The 24032-nt window shown below is 44.4% G+C and overlaps 2 protein-coding genes and 1 long non-coding RNA gene across 5 annotated transcripts in view; 1 reads left to right on the top strand and 2 right to left on the bottom strand.

Annotated features, from left to right (window-relative positions):
- Positions 1–950: 950 nt before the first annotated feature.
- Positions 951–15573, bottom strand: TMEM14A (transmembrane protein 14A). 2 transcript variants are annotated; one of them, XM_025419027.3, is made up of 6 exons: positions 15438–15528; positions 15043–15096; positions 11198–11289; positions 6010–6111; positions 4044–4131; positions 951–1241 (listed from the first exon to the last, which is right to left on the bottom strand). In XM_025419027.3, the coding sequence occupies exons 3-6, from the start codon at positions 11265–11267 to the stop codon at positions 1202–1204; spliced, it is 300 nt and encodes a 99-aa protein (XP_025274812.1). In that variant the 5' UTR covers positions 11268–11289; positions 15043–15096; positions 15438–15528; the 3' UTR covers positions 951–1201. The 2 variants fall into 2 exon arrangements, with proteins under 2 accessions (XP_025274812.1, XP_025274811.1); XM_025419026.3 differs by lacking the exon at positions 15043–15096 and having other exon boundaries at positions 15438–15573.
- Positions 15574–18956: 3383 nt separating this feature from the next.
- On the bottom strand, positions 18957–20557 carry LOC118350371 (basic proline-rich protein-like). 2 transcript variants are annotated; one of them, XM_049092154.1, is made up of 3 exons: positions 20145–20557; positions 19839–19946; positions 18957–19381 (listed from the first exon to the last, which is right to left on the bottom strand). In XM_049092154.1, exons 1-3 carry the CDS (start codon positions 20540–20542, stop codon positions 19378–19380), a joined length of 510 nt encoding a protein of 169 aa, XP_048948111.1. In that variant the 5' UTR covers positions 20543–20557; the 3' UTR covers positions 18957–19377. The 2 variants fall into 2 exon arrangements, with proteins under 2 accessions (XP_048948111.1, XP_048948110.1); XM_049092153.1 differs by lacking the exon at positions 19839–19946 and having other exon boundaries at positions 18957–19380.
- A 17-nt stretch (positions 20558–20574) lies between these two features.
- The window catches only part of LOC125752215 (uncharacterized), a 34716-nt gene continuing 31258 nt past the window's right edge, over positions 20575–24032 (top strand). The window contains exon 1 of the long non-coding RNA XR_007401179.1: positions 20575–20805. This is a non-coding gene — a long non-coding RNA (uncharacterized LOC125752215). The remainder of the gene's footprint in view (positions 20806–24032) is intronic.

The following is a 24032-nucleotide window of genomic DNA, read 5'->3' as shown; positions in this document are numbered from 1 at the left end:
TCATATAAAGAATGGGTTTGCAATCTGACACCCTAGAGTAGAAGCAACAGGATCAAAATTGCAGATTTTTATTTATTTTTTATTTTTTTAAAAGATTTATTTATTTATTCAGAGAGAGCGAGAGAGAGGCAGAGACACAGGCAGAGGGAGAAGCAGGCTCCATGCAGGGAGCCCGACGTGGGACTCGATCCTGGGTCTCCAGGATCACACCCCGGGCTGCAGGCAGCGCTAAACCGCTGCGCCACCAGGGCTGCCCAAAATTGCAGATTTTTGAACTTGAAGGGATTTCATCAACCATTTAGTCCAAATTCCACCTTAAGGATGAGAAATTGAGACCCAGAGAGAGGTAATGACCTTCCAAAGAACATATAACCAGTCAGTGGGAAAACTGGGCTAGAACTCAGCTCTCTTGATAGTCAGTCTGGGGCCTGAAGATAACTGCTGTGGACACTGTCATAATTATGCCTAAAAATGAAACGGTGACTTGGGACAAAATCATTTCTCTTTCAGAATTATTACTGTTCCAGCAAGGGAGAACATTTGCTCCTGAGGAAGAGTTCCCAATCTCTTTAATAATTGAATATTTAAATGTTAAAAATGATTTAGAGTACATAGGACACTAAAATGAGAGAAACAGGTTTAAAACAGAATGCATTTTATCTGAATACCAAATACATCCTGTTAATATGCAGAGGGTGCTAAGAATAGTTTTTTTTAAAGGGAAAACTCACATTGGCGGCAATAAAATCAAAATGGAGGAACTATAATTTCTAATATAACACAAAGGACAAGAAGATACATCAGCATTTTGTAAAGTTCACTTCCAGCATTCCATTATCTGAGGACGTAAAGCTTAATGTAAACTTCAGACACAAGTATTTGGAATCGTCAAAACAAAACAAAACAAAACAAAAAAAACCCTCCACATATATAAAACAAGACACAGTAAATGAAAGAGTGTATAATGATTTATTAAATATCTTTAATGAAACCATTATCTGACAAGTAGAAAACGGTCGAGTTTTTGGTTTAAAAAAAAAAATCCCTCAAACTAGCGTTCATTTTGGAGTGTTTCTGTTGTTTCTAATGTAAAATAAGACACTTCACATTCCAAGTTGAAGATTATCTTTTAAATACAAAGTGTATGCTCTGCCCATTACAGTAGAATCATATGAATTTAGTCTTCAGTTCCTTCGGATTTTCAAAGCAGCAGTAAGACAAGTCTCAGAATCATCATGAGGCTGGATTAAAATAAAAGAAAGGCAAAGAGCAGGTCATGCTTACCTGGTATAAGACAGAGGTTCACCTATTCACCTAACCTGTACTGTTATTAAACTTTGGCTTCCAAGGTTCTCTCTTGTTTCTCCTTGGAGCAGGGGTGATCGCATGATCCCTGTATTGGAACTTCAGACATGGCTGAATTAACCACTTAAAAACATTGATTGACTGAATGAGCAAAATCAGAACTCATGATTCTGCAAATCTGGGATGAACCTTTTTAAGAGAAAGGTTTAGAAAGGAACACAAGTCTTTGATGCGCTAGTAAAGGCAAGTGGCTTGAAAAAAAAGCAAGGAGCAATTCTAGGGTGTTCTTATTACAGTCTCAGCTACTTTCCACTGACTAGGGTCTTCGGGACCCATACTTCCGATTCTTTCATTCATCAAGTATCATACAGCCATAACTGGAAAGTAGTTCCCTGTAACCACATTCCTCCCTGATACCTCCCTCCACCACCAAGTCATAAACATGATGCATAGCCACAGAAGAAAGTTCTATAGAAAAGTAAAAAAGAGGGGCAGCTGAGTGGCTCAGTTGGTTAAGTGTCTGCCTTCAGCTCAGGTCATGATCCCAGGACCTTGGGATCAAGCCCCATGTAGGGCTCCCTGCTCAGCAGAGCCTACTTCTCCCTCTCTCTCTGCAGTTCCCCTTGCCTGTGCTTTCTCTCTGTGTCAAATAAATAACTAAATATTTTTTTAAAAGAGAAAGAAAAGTAAAAAGGAAAAACTTACTCATTGCATTACCACCCAGTGATAAACACTATTAGCAGTTGGAAGCATTGCCTTCCTAGTATTTCCTGATTAGAACATTAAGATATTATAATGCTACTAAATAGTTTTTGAAAATGTGACATGTAATTCCTGCTCAATATTTCATTAAGTTGACAAAACACTTATTGAAACATTTCCTTATTGGTGAGTTTTTAAGTTGTTTCTAATTTTTCAGTTCACGTGTGTTTCATTAGAAATAAAATCGCAATAATCATAGGAAGCAAACTGAAGGTCGCTGGAGGGAAGATGGGTGGGGGGGGTCAGTGGTAACTGGGTGATGGGCATTAAGGAGGGCACGTGATGTAATGAGCACTGGCTGTTATATAACATTGATGAATCACTGACTTCTCCCTCTTAAACCAATAATACATTATATGTTAATTCACTGAATTAAAAAAAAAAAAAAAAAGATTGTCTGAGGATAACCCAGGCTCCCAATTCTCTGTTCCTGGTGGGAGAGTATAGCACTATGGACTAGAGCAGGCTTTCTAATATGGACCCTGCGTTGATTCCTTTAGTATTTTAAAAAATATTTTATTTATTTATTCATGAGAGAGAGAGAGAGAGAGAGAGAGAGAGAGGCAGAGACATAGGCAGAGGGAGAAGCAGGCTCCATGCAGGGAGCCCAATGTGGAACTCGATCCCAGGTCTCCAGGATCGTGTCCTGGGTCAAAGGTGGCACCAAACTGTTGAGCCACCCAGGATGCCTGATTCCTTTAGTTTTATTAAATAAAGTATATTTTTATTTTTTTAAAATTTTTATTTATTTATGATAGTCAGAGAGAGAGAGAGAGAGGCAGAGACATAGGCAGAGGGAGAAGCAGGCTCCATGCACCGGGAGCCCAACGTGGGATTCGATCCTGGGTCTCCAGGATCACACCCTGAGCCAAAGGCAGGCACCAAACCGCTGCGCCACCCAGGGATCCCTCCTTTAGTTTTATTTATTTTTTTATTCCTTTAGTTTTAACATGAATTGCATTACAACTCTCTCCTGCCTGCTGAGTCTGAGCCCAGAATCTCTCTGAATTTCACATGGGCCAACTTCTGTTTCCTTTTATTGGGCAACAGTGAACCACAGTCTGCTCAGACTTTGATCTTGTTTCTGTTTCATCTTCAATTCATTAATAAATGAATAAATCTGTAGGATTTTAGCATCTTCAAAAAAAAAAGTTGTAATAAACATCAGTCTTTGTATACATTTCATTGTTTCTTTTTATTTCAAAAAGTAAAAATGTATAATGAAGTAAACATATTTAAGACTTAACATAGAAAGGCTGCTTCCAGGAAGAATTAAAAATGTTACCTATAAATTTGTACATGGTAATATGCTTAATCTCATGGATAGAATCACTGGGATCAAATTAAGAGAAATTGGAGGCTCTGTATTTACTTATTTTTTAAGATTTTATTTATTTATTTGAGAGAGAGCAAGGGCACCTAAGAACAGGGGCAAGGGGCAGAGAAAGAGGGAGAAGCAGACTCCCTGCTGAGCAGAGAGCCCAACTTGGGCCTCCAACCCAGGATCTGAAGATCACGACCTGAGCCAAAGGCAGACGTTCAACCGACTGAGCCACCCACGGTGCCTATTTTTTTTTTTTTAAATATGGTCTTCCCTTGAATACTCAGAAGATGTGTAGCCTACTATCAGTCTAACATTCTAAGAAAGACTGACTTTAGATTTAAATGAACACATTTACTGTTTCAGATGAGTAAATCTTAAGGAAATATGAGGCTGAATTTAGTTTTTTGGAAAAAGGTAAGCGGGTGCATGTGATCAGATACTATAGCAACACTGCATGTACTCCAAAAAGGGCTCATGGAAACATCAATACCATGACTGATTGCAGGCATGATATTTTAAAGTTTTACAGTCATGCTTATTGTAAAAAAAAAAAAATTACTTTGACCTTTCAAGTTAAAACTGACTCTTGCCAAAAAGTCAGCACTGCAAAATGATGGCAGAAGAAAGTACAGATCAAAATAGTTTTTCTTACCTTAAACCTGCAACTAGCCCAGCTGGCATGATTTTCTTAGATCTCTTATACCTTACACCCATTATGGTGGCCAGGAAGAAAGCTGTAACTAAAAATCAAATCAATGCATGAACCAGAGTTTCAAACACATTATCAATGCTTGCTTGTGAAAAAAAAAAAAAAAAAAAAAAACATTGTTTCAGCTTTTTAATATAATGACTATTATGTATAAGTATCAAGTTGCTATCTTCTTAAAAAGATAAAGTGCTCTTAAAAGACTTTATAAACTAGCTTACTGAAAATTTTTCTGAGTTAACAAGCACATTAAAATCCATTCCTGAAATATCTTCAAAAGAAAAAGCCTTGTCTAACTTAAATTTCTATTTGTAGAAACTCCTGAAAGGCTAGGACTGTGTCTAATTCAACTTTTCTCAGGAACACTAGGCAGTACGTCTGGATCCACAGGAGACATCCAATAAATGCTCATTTAAGTGAAAGTAAATAATCAGTATCTTTTTTTTTTTTAAGATTTTACTTATTCATGAGAGACACAGAGAGAGGCAGAGACAGAGGCAGAGGGAGAAGCAGGCTCCCTGTGAGGAGCCCCATGTGGGACTCAATACCAGGACCCCAGGATCACACCCTGAGCCAAAGGCAGATACTCAACTGCTGAGCTACCCAGCCACCAAATATCTTTTTTTTTTTTTTTAAGTAAGACCTGATGAATAAAAAAATACTAGGAAAAAAGGCTGTTTTTTAATTTGCAGCACTGCATTTTGAGAAATTGATGCCTGGAGACTAAATAAGAGTATTAATAACATTAAATTCAGAAGCATCATACCAGCCTTTTAGGAGCTGAACCAATATGGAGAATGAGGCTGTTTTATGTAAGAGCTTAGGGTGCTGATGTCACAAATTCAGAAAAGCTTTCAACGAAAAATCACTTGCTGATAGAACAAAATGACAATAAACATATGTGAACTACTTAAATGCATGTGAAATAAAAAACCCAAAATATCCACCTCTTGCTGATTTGTTTCTTCTTTTGACACACCTTTACTCTTAAAAACTATCCCCAGTTCTATTTCAAACACGTCATGAAAAAAAATACAACACTGTCTCCTTCTCTCCCTCAAAGACCAAACTGATACAATTTGTCTTCATTTGCATATTTTTCCATACATACGCAGGCCTCTTTGATTAATAGTCAAATTCAATAGAGACAATTTCCAAACCTTCACCAGATTTCAAGCTAAAAAGAGCCAAGCAGCCTGGGCCTTTAAACACATACAGGTTTCCATTTTTACTGGGGACATTCCCCTACCACGCCCAACAAGGGAAGAAGCTAAAAAAAAAAAAGGTCAGCCTTGGTTTTCTAGATTAAGTCTTAAGGCAAAAAGAGGATCTAAAAGCTGCTTGTGAATTAAATAAAATAATGTGAGCTGTCTCTTGTTAGGTATTTTAATAAGCAAACACAAAAACTATGCTTATATGAGCTTAGGGGAGTTAGCAGAAAATCTAGGCATAATTCCTTAACTTTTCTAATTTTATTTTTATTTTTTAAAGATTTTATTTATTTATTCATGAGAGACAGAGAGGGGGGTGCAGAGACACAGGCAGAGGGAGAAGCAGGCTCCATGCAGGGAGCCTGATGCGGAACTCGATCCCAGGTCCCCCAGGATCATGCCCTGGGCTGAAGGCGGTGCTAAACCGCTGAGCCACCCGGGCTGCCCTACTTTTCTAATTTTATTTTATTTTTCTAGTAATACGTTTCATAGAAATGTTCTTCTGTGTTTGAAGGCCTGGGAGCAATATCCTTGTTTTTGAGTGGGCCTGTCTAGAAAGGAACAAAAATTGTGTTCATTCTCAACGCTGGCATATCCACTTGCCATGTGACTGCATGTTTTCTAGTATACCTAGGATAGGGTATCAAAAAAGCCACTCCAAAGGTTCAATGCTTCATAACTGGAAAAAATGTCTTACTTACACAGTGACAGTTTGACATCTCGCTTGTCATTGGAGACACGGTAAGCTCCATAGCCAGCCAAAAATCCAACAAAAAGACCAGCGATCAAAGATGGAAGACCACCTGGAAAGAAAAAAAAAGGGGGGGGGGCTCAGAAAAAGAATCTCCAAATGAAAGGAATTCCTTCCAATCCTTCCAGTATGATACATGCACCTTCAAATGTTTATCTACTCGAGTACTGTAGACAAAGTCCACAGGCTACTTAGACAAAGCTGAATTATGTGTCAGCCGTTTCTAAGTTATGACTGGTCTTTGCTGAGCTCTAAATGCAAGGCAGAGGAAACACGAATACATAGCAATGCAGGTGTTAGATACAGCTTGAGTGAATAAGAAAGCCTGCCTGGTGGTAGTGGTTTTGATTTTGATTGCATGATCTTGGACAATCAGTTGACTTCTTTACACCCCTCTTGTTCTTTTTTTTTTTTTTTTCCTCTTCTTGCCTCTGTCTTTTTACTCTGAGGCTGTGATAATAAAAATAGGATGCACTGATATTTAAGCTCATAGAGGTAGAAAGAGAAGTCCTGTGCCAACCGAGTGATGGTTTGTCCTGAATAATTAACAAAGCTTCCAGCCTCAAGATGTCAGGACTCAGGGATGAATGGTGACTATACTGAGCAATGGGAAGAGCCAGGGCACTGATCCAGCCAGCCAGTCGGCCACCCAGTGCACACCCAGCTCCCAGGGCACTGTGCCCAGCAGCAAGTACTTCCTGTGCATTGGCAGTGGGCTACATGCCAGGGACACTGTGAACAAGACACACGCGCAGTTGGTGCTTCATGCAGTTCATTCTATTCGGGATCTATCAGATTGGAATCCCTCTGGGTAGGGTCAACCATCTCTATTTTTTAAATATCTACAGGAAATTTGGATTGTAGTCAGGGTTAAAACCCATTGCAGCAACATGTGTGCATGTGTAGTTGCACACGCAAGCACAGACAGACACACATACACACGCAAACACACAGCAGCAGCAGCATCTGGATGAGAAGCCACAAGCACTGGGTTCTAGTCCTAATTGTTCTATTTGTTGCCTTTGGCTAAGGCACTTAGTTTCTCTGAGTTCTGTCAGTTGCAAAGCAGAGTTAATAATACCATTCATGTCAAATATATAAAGGCTTAGAATGTTACAGTTAGATAATATTAAGTTCCTTATTTTTGGGATGCCTGAGTGGCTCTGTGGTTGAGCGTCTGCCTTTGGCTCAGGTTATGATCGTGGGGCCCTGGGATAGAGCCCTGCGTCAGGCTCCCTTCTTAGCGGGGAGCCTGCTTCTCCCTCTCCCTCTGCTGCTCCTCCTGCTTGTACTCTCTCTCCCTTGCTTGCTCTCTCTCTCAAATAAATAAATAAGTCTTTAAAAAAAAAAATTCCTCATTGTTTCTCCCCCTCCCACAAGTTTTTCTGCAAACACAGCAACATCATCTTTTTTTAAAAATATTTTATGTATTTATTCATGAGAGACAGAGAGAGAGGTAGAGACATAGGCAGAGGGAGAAGCAGAGGGAGAAGCAGGTTCCCCGCAAGGAGGCTGACGTGGGACCCGATCCTGAACCCCGGAATCACGGCCCCAGCTGAAGCCAGATGCTCGACTGAGCCATCCAGGTTTACTCAGCAACATCATCTTTTAAAAGCATATACCCGGACAGGTCATTCTTCTAATTAAAAACCTTTGGTGCTTCCCAAGGCACTTAGGGAAAAACCTATGCCCACTCTATTATTGGAGGCTTGGCCTTCTTTCAGTTCCCTGAATATGTCAAACTCTTTATTCCTCATGGCGTCTAGACATGCTGTTCTTTGCCTGCACTGCTCTTCCCTGCACTGCTCACCTGGCCAACTGCAGCTCCCCTCCAGATGTCTCTGTAGCTCTTCAGAGAGTCTTCTCTTCTCTGAACGAGGGCCCCCATCATAACCTCCCACGATTCTCTATCATATATTTGTACACTTGTCCATGTATTTAAAGGTCAGCCCCCTGCCTTCCTTGTGAGTACCATCTCTTTTTGCTCACTCATGTTTTCCAGGGCCTGACATGGTGCTGGGTACTTGGCAACACTAGATAAATGTTGACAAAATGCATGCCCGGGCATTCCCTGTTCTGGGTCATGTTTAAGTACAAGACGTCAGATTAGAAAATAGGTAAGGGGATTTAAGCATTTTCTGGAATGCATGACTAGGTCACCTTAATTAATATGTCTTCTCACTTACAGATCTCTGACTCTCTTCTGTACACCCTGACAGTTTCTGCCCTGCTACAATCCTCCCCACCTTATGTATATGGAGGGAGGGGCAGCATCTGCACCCGAGCCTTGGTGAGATGAGACAGCCAAACGGTGGGGATGGGCAGGCACGCCAGCAGCCCACATGACTGAGAAATGGGAAGGCTTCCTGGGAGAATGCATCCTGCATGAGGAAGGAAATGGAACTGTGGGCTCCACCTCGTAAGAAAGACTTGGTTGGTGGAGGGGTGAGGGATCCTGCAAAAAAACTCACTTGTCTATGGTGGGGCTACAAAAAAAGAAGCTCCAAGCTCTGTCCCACACCCCCTTCCTCCAAGTGCCAACCTGGCGGGGGCAGTCTCAAGAAGTTTTCAAAGTGCACTTGGGGGCCTCCCTCCCTCAGAGCAGGACACTTGCCTGACAAGCTCTCCTGTTTCCCTCCTCTCTGGAGGGGCTGCTGTGCCCTGCCCCTGAACTGGAGTAGAAAGATATTAGGCTAGATTCAGCCCTGGTGCAGAAGAAGGCCATCTTTGGCTTTGGGCACTGGCTACTTAGCTCAGAAAAAGCCTCAAAATCATAGTGTCTTCTTGGCTATGCACTTTTCTGGGGACTTGTATGGGAGAGGGATGGGGAAGGAATGAACTCAGAACTCAGTGCTCAGCATCCTGCCCTGCCACTGTGCTCCCAGCAAGAAAGGCAATCTATCAGTCTCTCACCTTGACCCAACCCATGTCTGGCAGCCGGTCTACTATAGGATTCAGATATACTTGTTTTCTTACCAAACACCATTTTGAGGTCCCATCTTTAACCTATCCAACATTGTTCTCAGTAACTGTCCTGTGGAAGGGTCTCCTGGCCGAACTATATGGGATTCATGTCTAGGGAAGCTTTAAGTAAAAATAGAAAGGGCTGATTCACTTTCTACAAAAGTACTAGGACACTGGGGCCACAGGCAGCTTAGAATATAATATGGAATACAAAACCAGAAAAAGGTACTTTGCCCCACTGGCCCAGAGACTCGCCCACTGGCAGAACAGCAGCAGCAGAAACAAGAATATTAAATGCTTCTTCTGGGCCAGGCACGCTGTGAAATGTGTTACATGCATTCTCTTATTTAATCCTGAGTAATATGCAAACGAGGAATTGAGACCCAGAAGTTAAAACAACTCACATGAGTATCTGAGCTAGTAAGTGGTAGTGTCAGGAGCAGAATTTAGCCATGCTTGATTCTGTGGCCTGTGCTCTTAACCTATATTATAGGAGAGTGGGCTTCTTCGAGAACACCTGCCCCCAGAGGCTTCCAGGATCACTTAGCTGGGGGCTCTTGTTCGGAATCCAAGGAACCATATTGTGCATCTGAACAACAGGCACCTGAAATCAGAGACCTTACAGCGAATGTGATTTCATTTGTTCCTACAGAGATTTGTGTTAGAATAGTAATCCTTGCCTCTCCTCTTCTACGCCACTTCCAGCTACCCCAACACACATACACACACACACACACACACACACACACACACTCTTCCTTCTTCTCACGCCCCTAAAACGCAAGCTAAAATGTCCAGATGTGCTTTTCTGTTCTGTAACAGAAATATTTAGACACCTCTGACGATGAACAAGTGTTTCAATAACAATCCTATCAGAATTTTCATCTGAGTCTTCTTTAAAATTGATTATAAAACATCAGCTTTTGAGTAGTGGTTTATAGGTCTTTGATGCCATCATATTTTTCCAACAAATACACATCCATGATGTTACACACATTGAGACAGAAAATAAGAACAACAAACAAAAGTCTAAGTGAATTATAGGTTCTTAGGAATCTTAGAAAATAATCTACTTTAACCCGCCACCCCTCAGGCCCTACAGACACCTGTGCTTCTGGCCTTGGACTTCTTAGTAATCTCTAAGGGATAACTCTAATAACTATATAGATTTGGTTTTTCTTTCTTTTTTTTAAAGATTTTATTTATTTATTCATGAGAGACACAGAGAGAGAGGCGCAGACACAGGCAGAGGGCTGTAGGCACAGTAGCTTCTCAAGGAAAAATAGGGTTTTTCTACAAAAAAAAACTTACGTGAGGTTGACTGGGGAGAGGACAACTAGAATGGAAACAGTACCAGGGGACTCAGCTTCCCTAACCAGGTTCAACGTTGACACACATTTCCCACGGTGGAAATAACAGAATATTAGAGTTAAGAGGCTCCATGCAGGGAGCCCGACATGGGACTTGATCCCAGGTCTCCAGGATCACACCCTAGACCGAAGGTGGCGCTAAACCACTGAGCCGCCAGGGCTGCCCAGATTTGGTTTTTCCACTCAAATTGAAGCCCACTACTTCACAAAAAGAACACTCTTTGAAATATAACTTCATTTTAAAAATTTCATAAAAATTTTTCCTCCAGAGAGGAAGCTAGAAAGAAACATGAACATGAGATACCATGACTAAAAATGCTTCTACCTTAAAACAAAATATAAAACTTGACCTTTCATTTTTTTCCATGAAAGCTTATCAACTGGGGTTGTGTTTTTTTTTTTTTTTTCCACTTTTGGATACAGATGAAGACAACTTCAGATAGGACATCTAAGTTTTTAACCAATTTTCCTTTGCAAAATGCCGTATCAACATAATTCAGGTTTTGATACCAAGAGTATATAAACAAATAAAAATCCTGATTTGATAATATGTGAGTAGCTCAGGAGGTTAAACCAATTAATTATGCAGTTGATGATGACGAGTGAAGAAAGACCCAGACATCTGGGTTAGAATGCTCTATGCCCCTTCCCTCTACAACTCACTTCCATGCATAACATGCTGGTCCTCACCCACCTCTAGGACATCTTTAGCTTCTTGTCTTATTTATAAACCCTCAGATAATCTTAGCACAACCACCAATCCCCAATGAAGTCCCTTTGATGAAAAATATGGTTAAGGCTTACCTCTCCGCTTATATCCCAAAATGCTTCCAAATGTCACAAGGGCCGCATAACCAAAACCAATCAGGTCCATTGGCAAGGTTGCAATTCTAAAGCTGGGGGAAGGGACAGGTTTTACAAAATAAAAAGAACTGGGGGAGCATATATAATATAAAAATGATACGCATTCCATAGAATTATAGAGGTTAATTTTTCTTTTCTAGTTTACTAAAAGAAAACAAAAAGTGCAGAGATATCCATGCTTAATCACTAGTAAATCACTGAAGAATATAATGAAGCCCTGGCATAAAATTAAGTAAGGGATAAGAACAATCTATGGTGCCTCATAGCAGCAGTTGAAACATGTATCTAGGGGTGAGAAGTTCCATTAAAATCCTACCAAGGAATCTATAAGATGTAGGACAAAGTGTGCTGGTTATAGGCTGGAGACATAGTCACTAGCTGGCTGGTGGGCCTTGGATCACGTCCCATCCCAACATCAACTCCCCCCAAACGAGGGGAGTAGATGAGATGAACCCTATAAGTCCCTTGTGGCATTTTAATTTCTGATTCCCAGGGGTGCTTTTGCATCTTAACTCTTTACAACTACACCTCTTCCCTGAGGAAAATATCTTCATATAAGAGGAATAGCATATGAGGTTTCTTTGTAGTTCTACAGTGTTCTCACTGCTCCTCTTTTAGGTTGACCTAAAAGAGTGTTTTATCCTCTAAACAAACTGGTACCCAAACTGACCCAGAAGAACAGAGAAAGGAGTTTTGAGCAGAGAGGAAGCTAGAAGTTACTGTGAGAAAAGGCCTGGGGGGAGGAAATCCTGAAGCCCAGGAGATGATGGCAGTGATCAGAAGGTACCGGTGAAGAATTCTCAACATCCACGGGAAGAATTAAAAGAGGAAAGCTCAGTCGTGTCCACCCCGTGGACAATAATGGGGATGAGGATGTCTGGGAGCAATTACCATGTGCTAGGTACCCTTCTAAAGCCTTACATCGACTCATTTGATTATTACCACAACCTTCTGAGATAAGCACTATTGTTATTACCCCCACTTTGCAGATGAAGAGGCTGAGGCACAGAAAGGGTGAGCAATACTCCCGAGACCACGCAAGAGAACCAAGGTTTCAGACTGAGAGAAGTCTCATTCCTAACCACTAGCAATAATACCTCTAATAATGGAGTTAGCTGGGATCCCTGGGTGGCGCAGCGGTTTGGCGCCTGCCTTTGGCCCAGGGTGCGATCCTGGAGACCCGGGATCGAATCCCATATCAGGCTCCCGATGCATGAGCCTGCTTCTCCCTCTGCCTGTGTCTCTGCCTCTCTCTCTCTCTGTGACTATCATAAGTAAATAAATAAAAATTAAAAAAAAAATGGAGTTAGCTATCTGAAGAAAAGTGAGTATATAAAAAAACAAAACACAAAAAATGAATGTTCTTCAGATCTGTAAAGCTCTGGGTCGGTTGCTTCTGTTGGTTTCACAGCTTAAAGTTGTGACCACACTGCACTGCCGTCCATCTGGTGACTTTCCATCTTCAGCCCTGTCAGCTTCTCATGGTCCGTCCTACTTACTGTCTTTCCCAAAGAGTTAATTGAATTCCACAGTGTATGCTTGGCTCCAAACCAGATGCCACTACTTACTAGTTATGTAACATTGGGCATGTTCCTTAATCTCTGTGCAACTCAGTCTGTCTATAAAATGCAGATAATAAAATTATCCACCTTTCAGAGTTGTGATAATTAAATGAGGTAATACTATAAGGTGCCTGCACATACTGAGCACTCAACCGATACTAGCTCCTTTAATAGTGATTATTCTTTCACCATCACACCCATTTTTCAACTTGACATGGGAGAGGCCATAACTATATCAGCCCACTCAGGAAACAATGGGGATAGAGTGAATTTATGGTTCAGGTATTCAATGAATCAAACCATAATCTTACATGTTCTCCTCAACTCCATTAAACACCTGTTTACTGAGTGCCTTCAGTAGGAAGCAAAGAAAAGCCCTCAGATTTGGCTCTGGCCTTCTAGGACACACAGCAGGGCACAGCAGAGAAGGCAGATGTGTAGATGAGCCCTAAGAGGAGACTCATGAGCACCATAATAAGAAGTGGTGCCTAATGAGACTTGGGAGCCTAAGGAAGGATTCCTAGAGCAAATGGGGTCCTGGCTGGGACCTGGGGGAGAGGAGGAGTACGCCAAGTGAAGACAGTGACAAGGAAGGATGTGTTCCAGGCAACAGGGAGAACATGCGCAAAAAACTAGTGGCATAAGAAAGCATGGCATGTTTTCAAATTGACAGAAGTGCAAGGGGGCTGTGATAAGATGGGGTTGGTTAAACAACAGTAACAACAACAACAGGGCCAGGACACTTGTAAGTCCTGTAAGGGAGGCTGAGTTCTGTCTCAAGGGTGGTAGGGAGGAATGAAGGGAGTCTCATAGCCAGATTTAATTCCAGCAAGTAGGGATCCCTGGGTGGCGCAGCGGCTGGGCGCCTGCCTTTGGCCCAGGGCGCGATCCTGGAGACTCGGGATCGAATCCCACGTCGGGCTCCCTGCATGGAGCCTGCTTCTCCCTCTGCCTGTGTCTCTGCGCCTCTCTCTCTCTCTCTCTCTCTCTCACTCTCTGTGACTATCATTAAAAAAAAAAAAAAAAAAAAAAAATTAATTCCAGCAAGTACTTCCTTGCGATGGGAACCGAGTGAAGCAGGAAGATAAGCTAAGCCAGAGATGATGGGGCAGCCTGGCCTGGAGCAATGGCTCTGAGAGAGGTTCAGGGAGCAGAATCAAGAGCCTGGGTGTGGTAAGTGCGCGGCAGGGATGAGTCAGAGATGACTCACCTCTAAGTCTCTGGCTTGGACCACTAGGAGGGAGAGGTAGGAGGCAGAGGGGCCTTGATGCTACTCCCTGAGACAGGGAACACTGGACCAGCAGTAAGCATGTGGTGGCAGCAGGAGGGAGGTCACCAGAAGGGGTGGGACCTATCTAAGACATAGTCTAAGGCACCTGACACACAGTGAGGAAAACACCTTTACACACAGATCTGAAGCTTAAGGAGAGGTCACTCATCATCAGGTAGTAATCTGGGGACCTAGTTTTCTCCTTAAGCCAACCACTTGATGTAAAAGGATGATTCTTTTCCCTCCTCTGACCCTCAGTCTTCTTCTGACTCTCTCTTGGGGCCCCACTCCCTTATACCTGGTGTAGTTACTTAGGTTGAGCTCCCCCACCCTCATTTCCCCTCCCAGCCAAACTCCTTCAGGTTAAGCTCAAGTTCAGTTCATCTCTGCCCTTCCTACATCACCGAGCTCACTGCCATGCAGAAGGCAGGTGTGTACAGAACACTTGCTGAGTGAACGAGTGAGTGAACCAAAGGAACAACGTCTGTCTGAAGGAAGACATTCTGTAACTGACCAACCCTCAATATAGCTCTATTACCAGGAAACAGCCTGTTCCCTTCATCTCCTTACTGAACTGAATATTCTAAGGAGAAAATAAATCTATTTCCAACACTTGCAAGAAGTTTCTGAACTCACAGGGAAACTGCAGACAAAAAGCAATCACCCCTCTTGCTCCATTTCCACGAAGGACCTTATGGCCTGTCCAGAACCACATATGAAAGTGATGCAAGGGGGAGCCGATGTGCGCCTTGCATCACATGCTTTTTCATTGGCAAAGGCTACCTCAGCACTTGGAAAGGCCAGAAAGCATCTTGGGTGCAATGCAGCAAAATGATTTACTGCACCACATAGAAACCCAGGTGACAGGGCCCTCCCTGCGTTGCCCCTAACCCTCCCAAAATTGGGGAACCCACAGAGATTTTCCGTAAGCTACTATATAAAGAGCTACCTACCTCTGTACTCCTTGGGGTCTCGAAAGACCATTTTCCAGTGAAGTCTGGGCGGTACTAGGAAGGTTAAAACTGCCATGTTCCGAGAACCCCATCCCTTCCCCACCTCTCCCCAGCTCCAGGAAGGTAGGAAGGAGACCGGGTGGGAGATTCAGGGCCCCGGAAGGAAGAAGCTCGGGGAATTCTCAGGAGCTGGAAAGAAGCAATCCCTGGGAGAAGCAGCCCACAGCCCCTGAAAGATCCTCCCAAGGGCCTCAGCATCTTTGCTCAAATCTGTGCCTTTACAAGACCATCCAGGAGAGGAAGTTCTCGACTGCGCACAGCTGACTTGCAGCCCTCCCCGCTCCCCGCGGCTCAAAATGCAAAAATGAGGAGCCGGCCTGCGGCCAACCTTGTACCTGAGGTTCGGCAGCGTCCCCGCGGCCAGCGCCTCGGCTCCTGCGCGTCCCTCCCCGCGCGGTGCAGGGGCGGCGGGTCCGGGGCGGGGCCTTCCCGGCGGCGCGCATGCGCCCTGCCGCGCCCTCGCCTCCACCCGGGGCTGGTGTGAGCTGCGCAGGCTCGCAGGGCGGAGGAGGCGCGGCGGAGGCCCGGCCCCTGCTGCGTCCGCGGGGCCCTGGGCGCTGGCCGTGAACCCGGCCGAGTTGTGCTCCCTGCAGCGGCCGGGGCGGGACCGAGGGGCCTCCGCAGAGAGCCGGGCTGCGTGCAGCAGGGGGCCCGGAAGGCACATGGTTTTTTTCACCCTGAGAATCATTCATCCCTCAAGGGACCTCTGGGGGACCTCGCCAGCAACCGGGATCTCCTAGATTCTCGCCAGCAGACTGTCGCCCTTTTCAGTGGGCGCGGGGGGGGGAGCTAAGGTCCAGACAGGTATAGTGGTTTAGGTGTCCACGGTCTCAGCTCCTAAGCAGGGTGCAAAGGTTAGGCCGAGCCTGTCGCGTTTCTAAGCTGGAGCTCCCTTGGTGATAGCGCGCTGTCGAGGTGATCGTGGAGATGTGGAGGCGAGATCAGGACCCTGGTTTCAAGCCCAGGATTTGCTGGGCTTCCAGTATGAGAAGGGAGAGGTATAGACAGATTTGAAAGTCAGGTCTCGTCCGGGGATAATCGGATCCCAGGAATGAAGCTTAAATGGATTTGGGGGCAGCCCGGGTGGCTCAGCGGTTTAGCGCCGCCTTCAGCCCAGGGTGTGATCCTGGGGTCCCGGATCGAGTCCTGCATCGGGCTCCCGGCAGGGAGCCTGCTTCTCCCTCTGCCTGTGTCTCTGCCTCTCTCTCTCTCTGTCTCTCATGAATAAATAAATAAAATCTTTAAAAAAATGGATTTGGAATTGAGCCTCCTGGCCACGACATCTCATCTCATGCCAGGTTTGCCTTCCTCCTCAACTGCATCCAGTAACTCCAACCCGACCCTCTTCCTTATATAGGACAGTCCTTCAGAGGGTGGAAGAAGGCGGTTATCTAGGAGTCATCAGGCAGCTCTAGGAGTGTTGCCGGCCTGTGAATAATAGCAGAGCTTATCAGTATTTTAAGAACCCAAAGAATATAGATTAAATCTCGTGAAACGTGTTTGCTGAACTTATTCCTTGCGCATAAAAGTGCTTCGGGGAACGAACGTGACTAACTTATGAGAAGTCTAAGTCGCTGAAGGTTCACAGGAGAGTTGATGGCATGCACTGGAATGTGGACTCGGGGAGGTGGTACCTGAGGTTTGGCTCTGACGCCCAGCTCTCCTTCCCTCCCCCCGCCCCAATTTAATCAATGGATAGTGTATTATTGGTTTCAGAGGTAGAATTCAGTGATTCATCAATTGCATACTACACCCACACCCAGTGCTCATCACATCAGGTGCCCTCCTTAATGCACACCACCCGGTTACCATACCCCTCTCCAGCAACTCTCAGTGCTTCCTAGAGTTAAGAGTCTCCCTCTCTGTTTTCATCTTATTTGTCCTTCCCTTCCCCTATGTTCATCTGTTTTGTTTCTTTAATTCCCCTTATGAGTGAATCATACGGTAACTGTCTTTCTCTGACTGATTTATTTCATTTAGCATAATGCCCTCTAGTTCCGTCCATGTTGTTGCAAATGGCAAGATTTCATTCTTTTTGGTGGCCAGATAATTTCCATTGTGTGTGTGTGTGTGTGTGTGTGTGTGTGTGTGTGTGTGTGTATCACATCTTCTTTATCCATTCATCTGTTGATGAACATCTGGGCTCTTTCCATATGTTGGCTATTGTGGACATTGCTGCTATAAACATTGGGATGCACGTGCCCCTTCAAAACACTATGTTTGTATCCTTTGAATAAATACCTAATAGCCAGCTCTCCTTTCCATCCCCTTCTATGCCCACCCTTACCCTAGCCTCCATCCACCCATTCTCCAGACTCCCAGGACACTTTCCCTATTCAGAATACAACTAAAAGCCTTCTCATAATGGTATCTTTACCTGATATGAGCTCTAGTAAATAACTTGCCCCTGGACTTCAGACTTCAGTGCTTGGATATATAAGATGCTGCTCAGACTAGGTGTTCTCAGAGATCCCTTCCACCTGGTCACTGAGGTATTAGAAGCTGAGAACAGTCCCATGATATTCCTTCTCAAGGCATTTTCACCTCAACCTAAAAGAACAACTCTCCCTCATGGGAAATTCCATATTCTTGGAGATGTGGGTTCATGAAGGTTCTTAGGCAAAGGGGCCACTGTCCTCTCAACTCATAAGCCAGCTAATGGTAAGGTTAGAGAACAAGGCAAGAGCACCACAATGCATATTCATCTCTACCTATTTGTCACACTGTCTATTCATGATCCACAGCAGAGACAGATGGCATCCCCTTTGGCAGTCTGGAAAAACACACACAATAAAAAATGGGATTGCCAAGGAAGCCAATTTTACTGAAATACAGTTATTAAATTATTAAAAATTTAAATCTGTGATATAATAGATGTACTTCTTTACTATACTAAATTACAAGATCTCAGAGTGGGAATAATAATTACCATAATTCCCAAGTAATGCTGCACATAAATGATATGTTGAGGCATCTGTAACCTGTGAACATCTGTGATTCCTAGTGATGACACAGTCATGGGTACTAATCCCATGGTGGTTTGCTGCCTATGAAAGAAATGCTGCACTTTAGTTTGAGGTTAGTGAAGATAGAAATCTCCCCATCCAGGTTCTCAGATCTCCTGATTTCCATCCTCAGTTCCCTTTGGATTGGTGGAACTTCCAATCTATAGTAATACAGGCTTTCATAAATTGTATACAGGTGGAATTGGAGAAGAGGAGAGCATGGTTGAGAGCCTGACTGATGGACAGACAGACTGGTTGCTCAGGCAGGACCTCATAGGATGTTTACCCCTCAGTGAGTGCTCTGTGGATCCTGAGCCTAATCCTTGTTTTCCAACAATGTTCCAAAACTCAGTCTGTAGCAGCTCTTCCAGGAACACCCTGGCTTTGGGAGATTAATTCATAAAAAGCAAAGTCATGGGTGCTGGGTGGCTCAGCTGGTTAAGAGTCTGCCTTTGGCTCAGGTCATGATCCCAAGGTCCTGGGATGGAGCTTCCCCCCACACTCCCTAAGTAGGGCTCCCTGCTCAGCTGGGAGTCTGCTTCTTCCTCTGACCCTCCCCTGCTTGTGCTCTCTCTTAAATAAATAAACGAAATCTTAAAAACGACAACAACAAAAACAAATTGAAGTCAGAAGGGACTTCTTGATTTTGAAGCAAACAAAAAAAGCCTGCTTCAATTTCGTGATCCTTCTCTTCTTCCAGATGCTACAGAGCTACTTATTATTTAGGCCTCTGCTCATCAGTAAAAGAAATTTTGAAGAAACATCTAAATCAGACACCTGCTATGCTAATATGCTGTGGATATTTCAAATACAAACATATACATCAAAATAAAATACATAATGCAAGACTTTATTTTTTTTAAGATTTTATTTATTTATTCATGACAGACACACACACACACAGAGGCAGAGACACAGGCAGAAGGAGAAGCAGGCTCCATGCAGGGAGCCTGATATGGGACCCGATCCTGGGTCTCCAGGATCACACCTGGCGGAAGGTAGCGCTAAACTGCTGAGCCACCAGGGCTGCCCTACATAATGCAAGGCTTTAAAAGGAGAACATGAATATAAAAGGTTGAACCAGATTTCCTACATTTAGTTAAAAATGACATATTTCTTTCTGTCCCATGGTTCAGTAGACTTTTTATTCTGTCTTCTTTTCCAATAATACTTTTCTGAACTGCTTGCAGCCTTTAGGACATCCTTCCATGAGCTTGGAATGTCTTCAAAAAATCCATGAATTAAGGAAGAACCGGACCTCCCAAAGCTTTCACTGGAAGGATTACAAATAAATTCACCATCCACAGCAAGGGTCTACACCCACCCATCCAATCTGTAAGGACTCTACCTTTGACAGATGTTAATAAATCTACACTACCTCCTTACTGAGATCTCAACTCCAGCCTGACAGTAATAAAACTTAAGACTGGGAGGGAGAAAGGGCAACTTGGCCAGGGTGTAGGCCCTGGGCACTCATCACAACTGGAAGTGGGTTTTTTTTTTTTTTTAAGGATTTTATTTATTTATTCATGAGAAACACACACACACAGAGAGAGAGAGAGAGAGAGAGAGAGAGAGGCAGAGACATAAGCAAACTGCAGACTTCCTGCAGGGAGCCTGACGCGAGGCTGGATCCCAGGACCCCGGATCACGACCTGAGCAGAAAGCAGGCGCTCAACCACTGAGCCACGCAGGCACCCCTGGAAGTTGGTTTTTAAAAACCCTCTTATCAGAGTGCAATCATCTATGTCTGTCTTCCTCGGTGCCCAGATGTGACTCTCAAGGAACTTGGCGTTTTGGGGAAAGAGGCTTAGGTCAGACAGTGTATTCCATTCCCACCTGGAGGGGAGGATGGAGAGAGGGAGGACGGTGGGAGGATGGAGGCCCTGGCCTGCACGCGAGGGGCCCAGACCTTGACGCTGCTCCACCGGTTCCCAGCGCACACCTTACTCCGGGCCACCTGCCCTCTCCGCCAGGTGGCTGCAGGACAGCACCAAAGTCCACCCCACAACTCCTGCCAACGCCACCGCCCCTAACCTCGAGTCCTCCTGGTTCTTGCCGCAGTTCATCCCCGGGCCATCCTCTGGGCGCCCCGGCGCGGTTCCGGCTCCAGTGGGAGGTCCCCGGGTCCCAGCTGGAGACTCACTTTCGGGGGTGGCCCCAGTCGGTTCTCCGCCGGGGGCGGGGGGTTCCCATGGGCTGCGCGCCCTCACCTGCTCGCGACCTCCTGGACAGACCCCTCGCGGCGGGTGGATGCCGCGGATGCCGGGCGGGCGGCTGGCTCGCCCTCGCCTCGGCCTGGGCGGCGGGCTTTGACCCAGCCCCCACCTGCCGCTGGGAGGTTCCAGTCGGGGCGGGGAGGGCGGAGCCACCTGTGCCGGCGCACGCTCATTGGCTGAACCAGCCTGACACTCAGCCGGGCGCCGGCGTCCCATTGGCCTCCAGAGCGCGCTCTAAATCCGTGGGAACGTGCGGTTTCCCAAGGCGGGGGAGCCCGGGTGCGGACGAGCTCCCAGGGGCCCACCCGGAGCCCTGTCTGTCTGTCCCAGCCTGCACCTCCCGGCCGCTGCAGCCTCAGCCTCCCGCCCGCTCTGGGCTCCACCGAGGTGAAAACAGCCAAGAGTAAGACAAAACCAGTTCAAATCCCTAAAGCAACAGAGCTGCCAGCCAACTCAAGGAAGGCATATGAATGAGAAAGGTATAATTTAAAAAAATTTTTTTTATTTATTCGTGAGAGACACACAGAGAGAGGCAGAGATACAGGCAGAGGGAGAAGCAGGCTCTCTACCGGGAGCCCTATGCAGGACTGGATCCTAGGACCCCGGGATCACCACCCGAGTGGAAGCAGAGGCTCAAACTGAGCCACCCAGGTGCCTAGAGAAAGGTATAAATAAGCAAAAATCGGTTTTTGCAAAGGCAAAGCCAAAAGCTGGAATTCAAGAGTGGGAATTCAAGAAAAGATAAAAAGATGAGTCTAATTTCAAACTTGGGGTATTTGTACGGATTTCTGTTTAGATCTCGATAAGCAAAATTCAGGGTCCGTGAATCGAGCTTTTCTCATTTAAATTGCCTTTCCTGTGAGTGGCAGCAGGGGGCACTAGATGCCCTAGTTTCATTCGGCCAGGCTTGTCCGTTATTCCCAAACATCCAGTAGCTTGCTCTTAGGAAACAGGGATGGTTATAAAACGGAAGGGTGAATGGGAAAAACAGAGCAATGGGCTACGGGGAAAAACGTAAGAAAAAGGCACATGGTTTCTGTGTTACAGCCTACTGGCTAAGGAGTAGTTTCCTTAATGTCACTGGCGTGTGGGGAGGAGAGGTCAGTCACAGGACCTAGGGAGAGTTTTGAGGTGGGCTCTGAAAGACAGGGCAGCAGAGAGCGACCACAGAGCCTGGGCCAACTCCCTGTCCTAAGCCGGCCGTTTGGACCCATTTTGAACCCTTGCTAAGGACTGGGGACTTCCCGTGCAAAAAAAAAAAAAAAGAGGGGGCGGGGGCTGAGGGCTTTCCCAGGATTAGGGACTTTCCTAAAACAATAACAACTAACATTTAATGAGTACCTGCTGTGTGCCAGCCACCTTCCAAGCACTTTACAGGTATCAACTTGCTTTAATCTTCACAAGGACCCTCCAAGGTAATACTATGTCATTGTCATCCTCATTTTACAGAGGAAGAAACTGAGGCAACTTGCCAAAGGTCATGTGAACAGCTGAGTATGTCAGATCCAGGTTTCAGGAAAGAAGGTGCATGCAGGCTCTGCAGTCTTTCTGCCTGGATATCCATCACAACTCCCATTGTGAATATTATTAATACAGGAAAGCACATAACATTATGATTAGCACATAGGAAATATTCAAGTGTTTGCTATTATTATTTAAAAAGTGGTCCTTGGTTTCTAGGAGCTTAAAAGATACTTTTCGAGGTTGGTAAGATTCATAAGGCAGAATGGGACAGATACAAGATGCATGTTAAGTGTTCAGAGGCGGGAACAGTTGTGCAATACTAGTCAGGTCTGGGTCAAAGGTTGCTGGGTATGGTAGCAGGTGCTTCAAGTTCTACCCAAGCAATGGGCCTTAGCCTCTGATCCTCAATCACTTGGGCTAATCATTATGTTCTTTGTATTTGATTATTGTGTGTGTGTGTGTGTGCGTGTGTGTTTAACTAAAAATACAATCAATTTTTACTCGTCACTAGAACACTTAAGGAATGCTGTGATATCTACTTTTTCAGCTGGAGGAAGCTTTTGTTGATTATCAGTGTTTTTTCAGAGGAAGCGTTTTATTAATTTTACAAATGGTTATCTGTTAGATGACAAGTCCTGGAATAGGACTTAGAAATAAACAGAGTGCAGAGTCAGAGGCTGACTCTGGAGCGAGGGGGATGGGAAGGGATATTATTTTAATTGAAACATGAAGTCTGAGAGGGAGCCAGCAGGCAAGGAATCAGGAGAACCACATCGGGGGCAGCAGGAATGGTCTGAGCAAAGACTCTTATGGGGGAAAGGGCTCTGTGCTTTGTGAAAACAAGGAAGGGTACTTGGTTGAGGGTGGAGAATTGTAAATTAGAAGAGTGAATTGGTTCAGCAACAAGTTCTGTTCACAAAGAGCCAGGGCTGCGTATGGTTTCCTGCCTCTGAATCTTCTGTTTAAGTCATCTGGACTGTGCAGCCTGCAGATGTTGCTGTGTGCAAAACTTCACCGTGTGAGAGGCAATCTTTGCGCGCAGCTTGTTTTTCATTGGCTGTCCTCAACTGAGTTTAATGCTGTGTGTCTGTGTACGCTTAAATCCAGAAGAGCCTCTGTCTTGAATGAAATGACTCCTCAACTCTTGTGTTTTGCTTAACTGTAAAAGAACTACGTTTGTTTCTATGGTAAAATGGATTTACATACATTCATTAGCATACATGCCTAACTTGCTCTTCTCCAAAAGGGATTTCTTGGAAATAAAACAAGGCAAAAATTAAAGAGAGCTCAATTTTTCCTCTTCTGTGAGTCCCCATGGAGCTACTACTGTATTTGTGATACTTGGAGTGGAAAAATCAAACAGAAAATTGGGTTCTTGAGAAAGAGGACGTGATGTACAGGGTTAATCCATTTGACTTCTTCAGATCTTATGGAGCAAACAGCACTTAATGCAATAAAAATGGCATCTTTGAGGAAAAGCAGGTTATCTTGTCTGATAAGGCTTTTTCTCATTACATTAATGTTGCTTCAATAACACATTTTAAACAGTGTTTTTAATTTAAAAGAAAAAGTCCCAAGAGAAGGTGTAGGCTGAAAAATAGGGCATAATACTTGAAAGCATACAATTGAAGAACATTCTGAGGTCCTCTCAGCAGGGCAGTGGAGCTGACTGTAGAGGTGAAATTGGGTCCAAATATTTTTTTAAATATTTTATTTATTCATGAGAGACAGAGGAAGAGACAGAGGGAGAAGCAGGCTCCTTGTGGGGAGCCCAATGCAGAACTCGATCCCAGGACTCTGGGATTATGATCCGAGCCAAAGGTAGATGCTCAACCACTGAGCCACTCAGGCATAAATTGGGTCCAAATTTAATAGAGGAAAGATACAGTTCCTTTTTCTCTCCTTACAGTTTGGTCTAAGAGGCTAATTGCTTAGCAAGTAGAGGTAGTACCTCTAACAGATTTCTTGAAAAGAAGGGCAACAGCTATTTAAAAAGCTGAAATTCAAATCATATGTGGATAGAGTGTTAATTTTAAAATAACAATACACGTGTAAAACCTCGAGCAGGCTCTAGATCACTTAGTAGTATTTGCATCTCACCTTCCCTGGTGAGATTTCATGAATGTTGGGATGAAGGTGGAGAGGAAGATATTGCTTTGTTTATGAAATGACTTTTAAAACATTTTGGTAAGTTATTCCAATTAACAAAGTGGTTAATAACGTTGGCTTTTAGGCTTAAGTT

This window comes from Canis lupus, chromosome 12 (assembly GCF_003254725.2).
Source record: "Canis lupus dingo isolate Sandy chromosome 12, ASM325472v2, whole genome shotgun sequence".
Classification (NCBI taxonomy): domain Eukaryota; kingdom Metazoa; phylum Chordata; class Mammalia; order Carnivora; family Canidae; genus Canis; species Canis lupus.
Note: the sequence above shows the minus strand (reverse complement) of the source record. Positions and strands in the feature narration are given on the sequence as shown.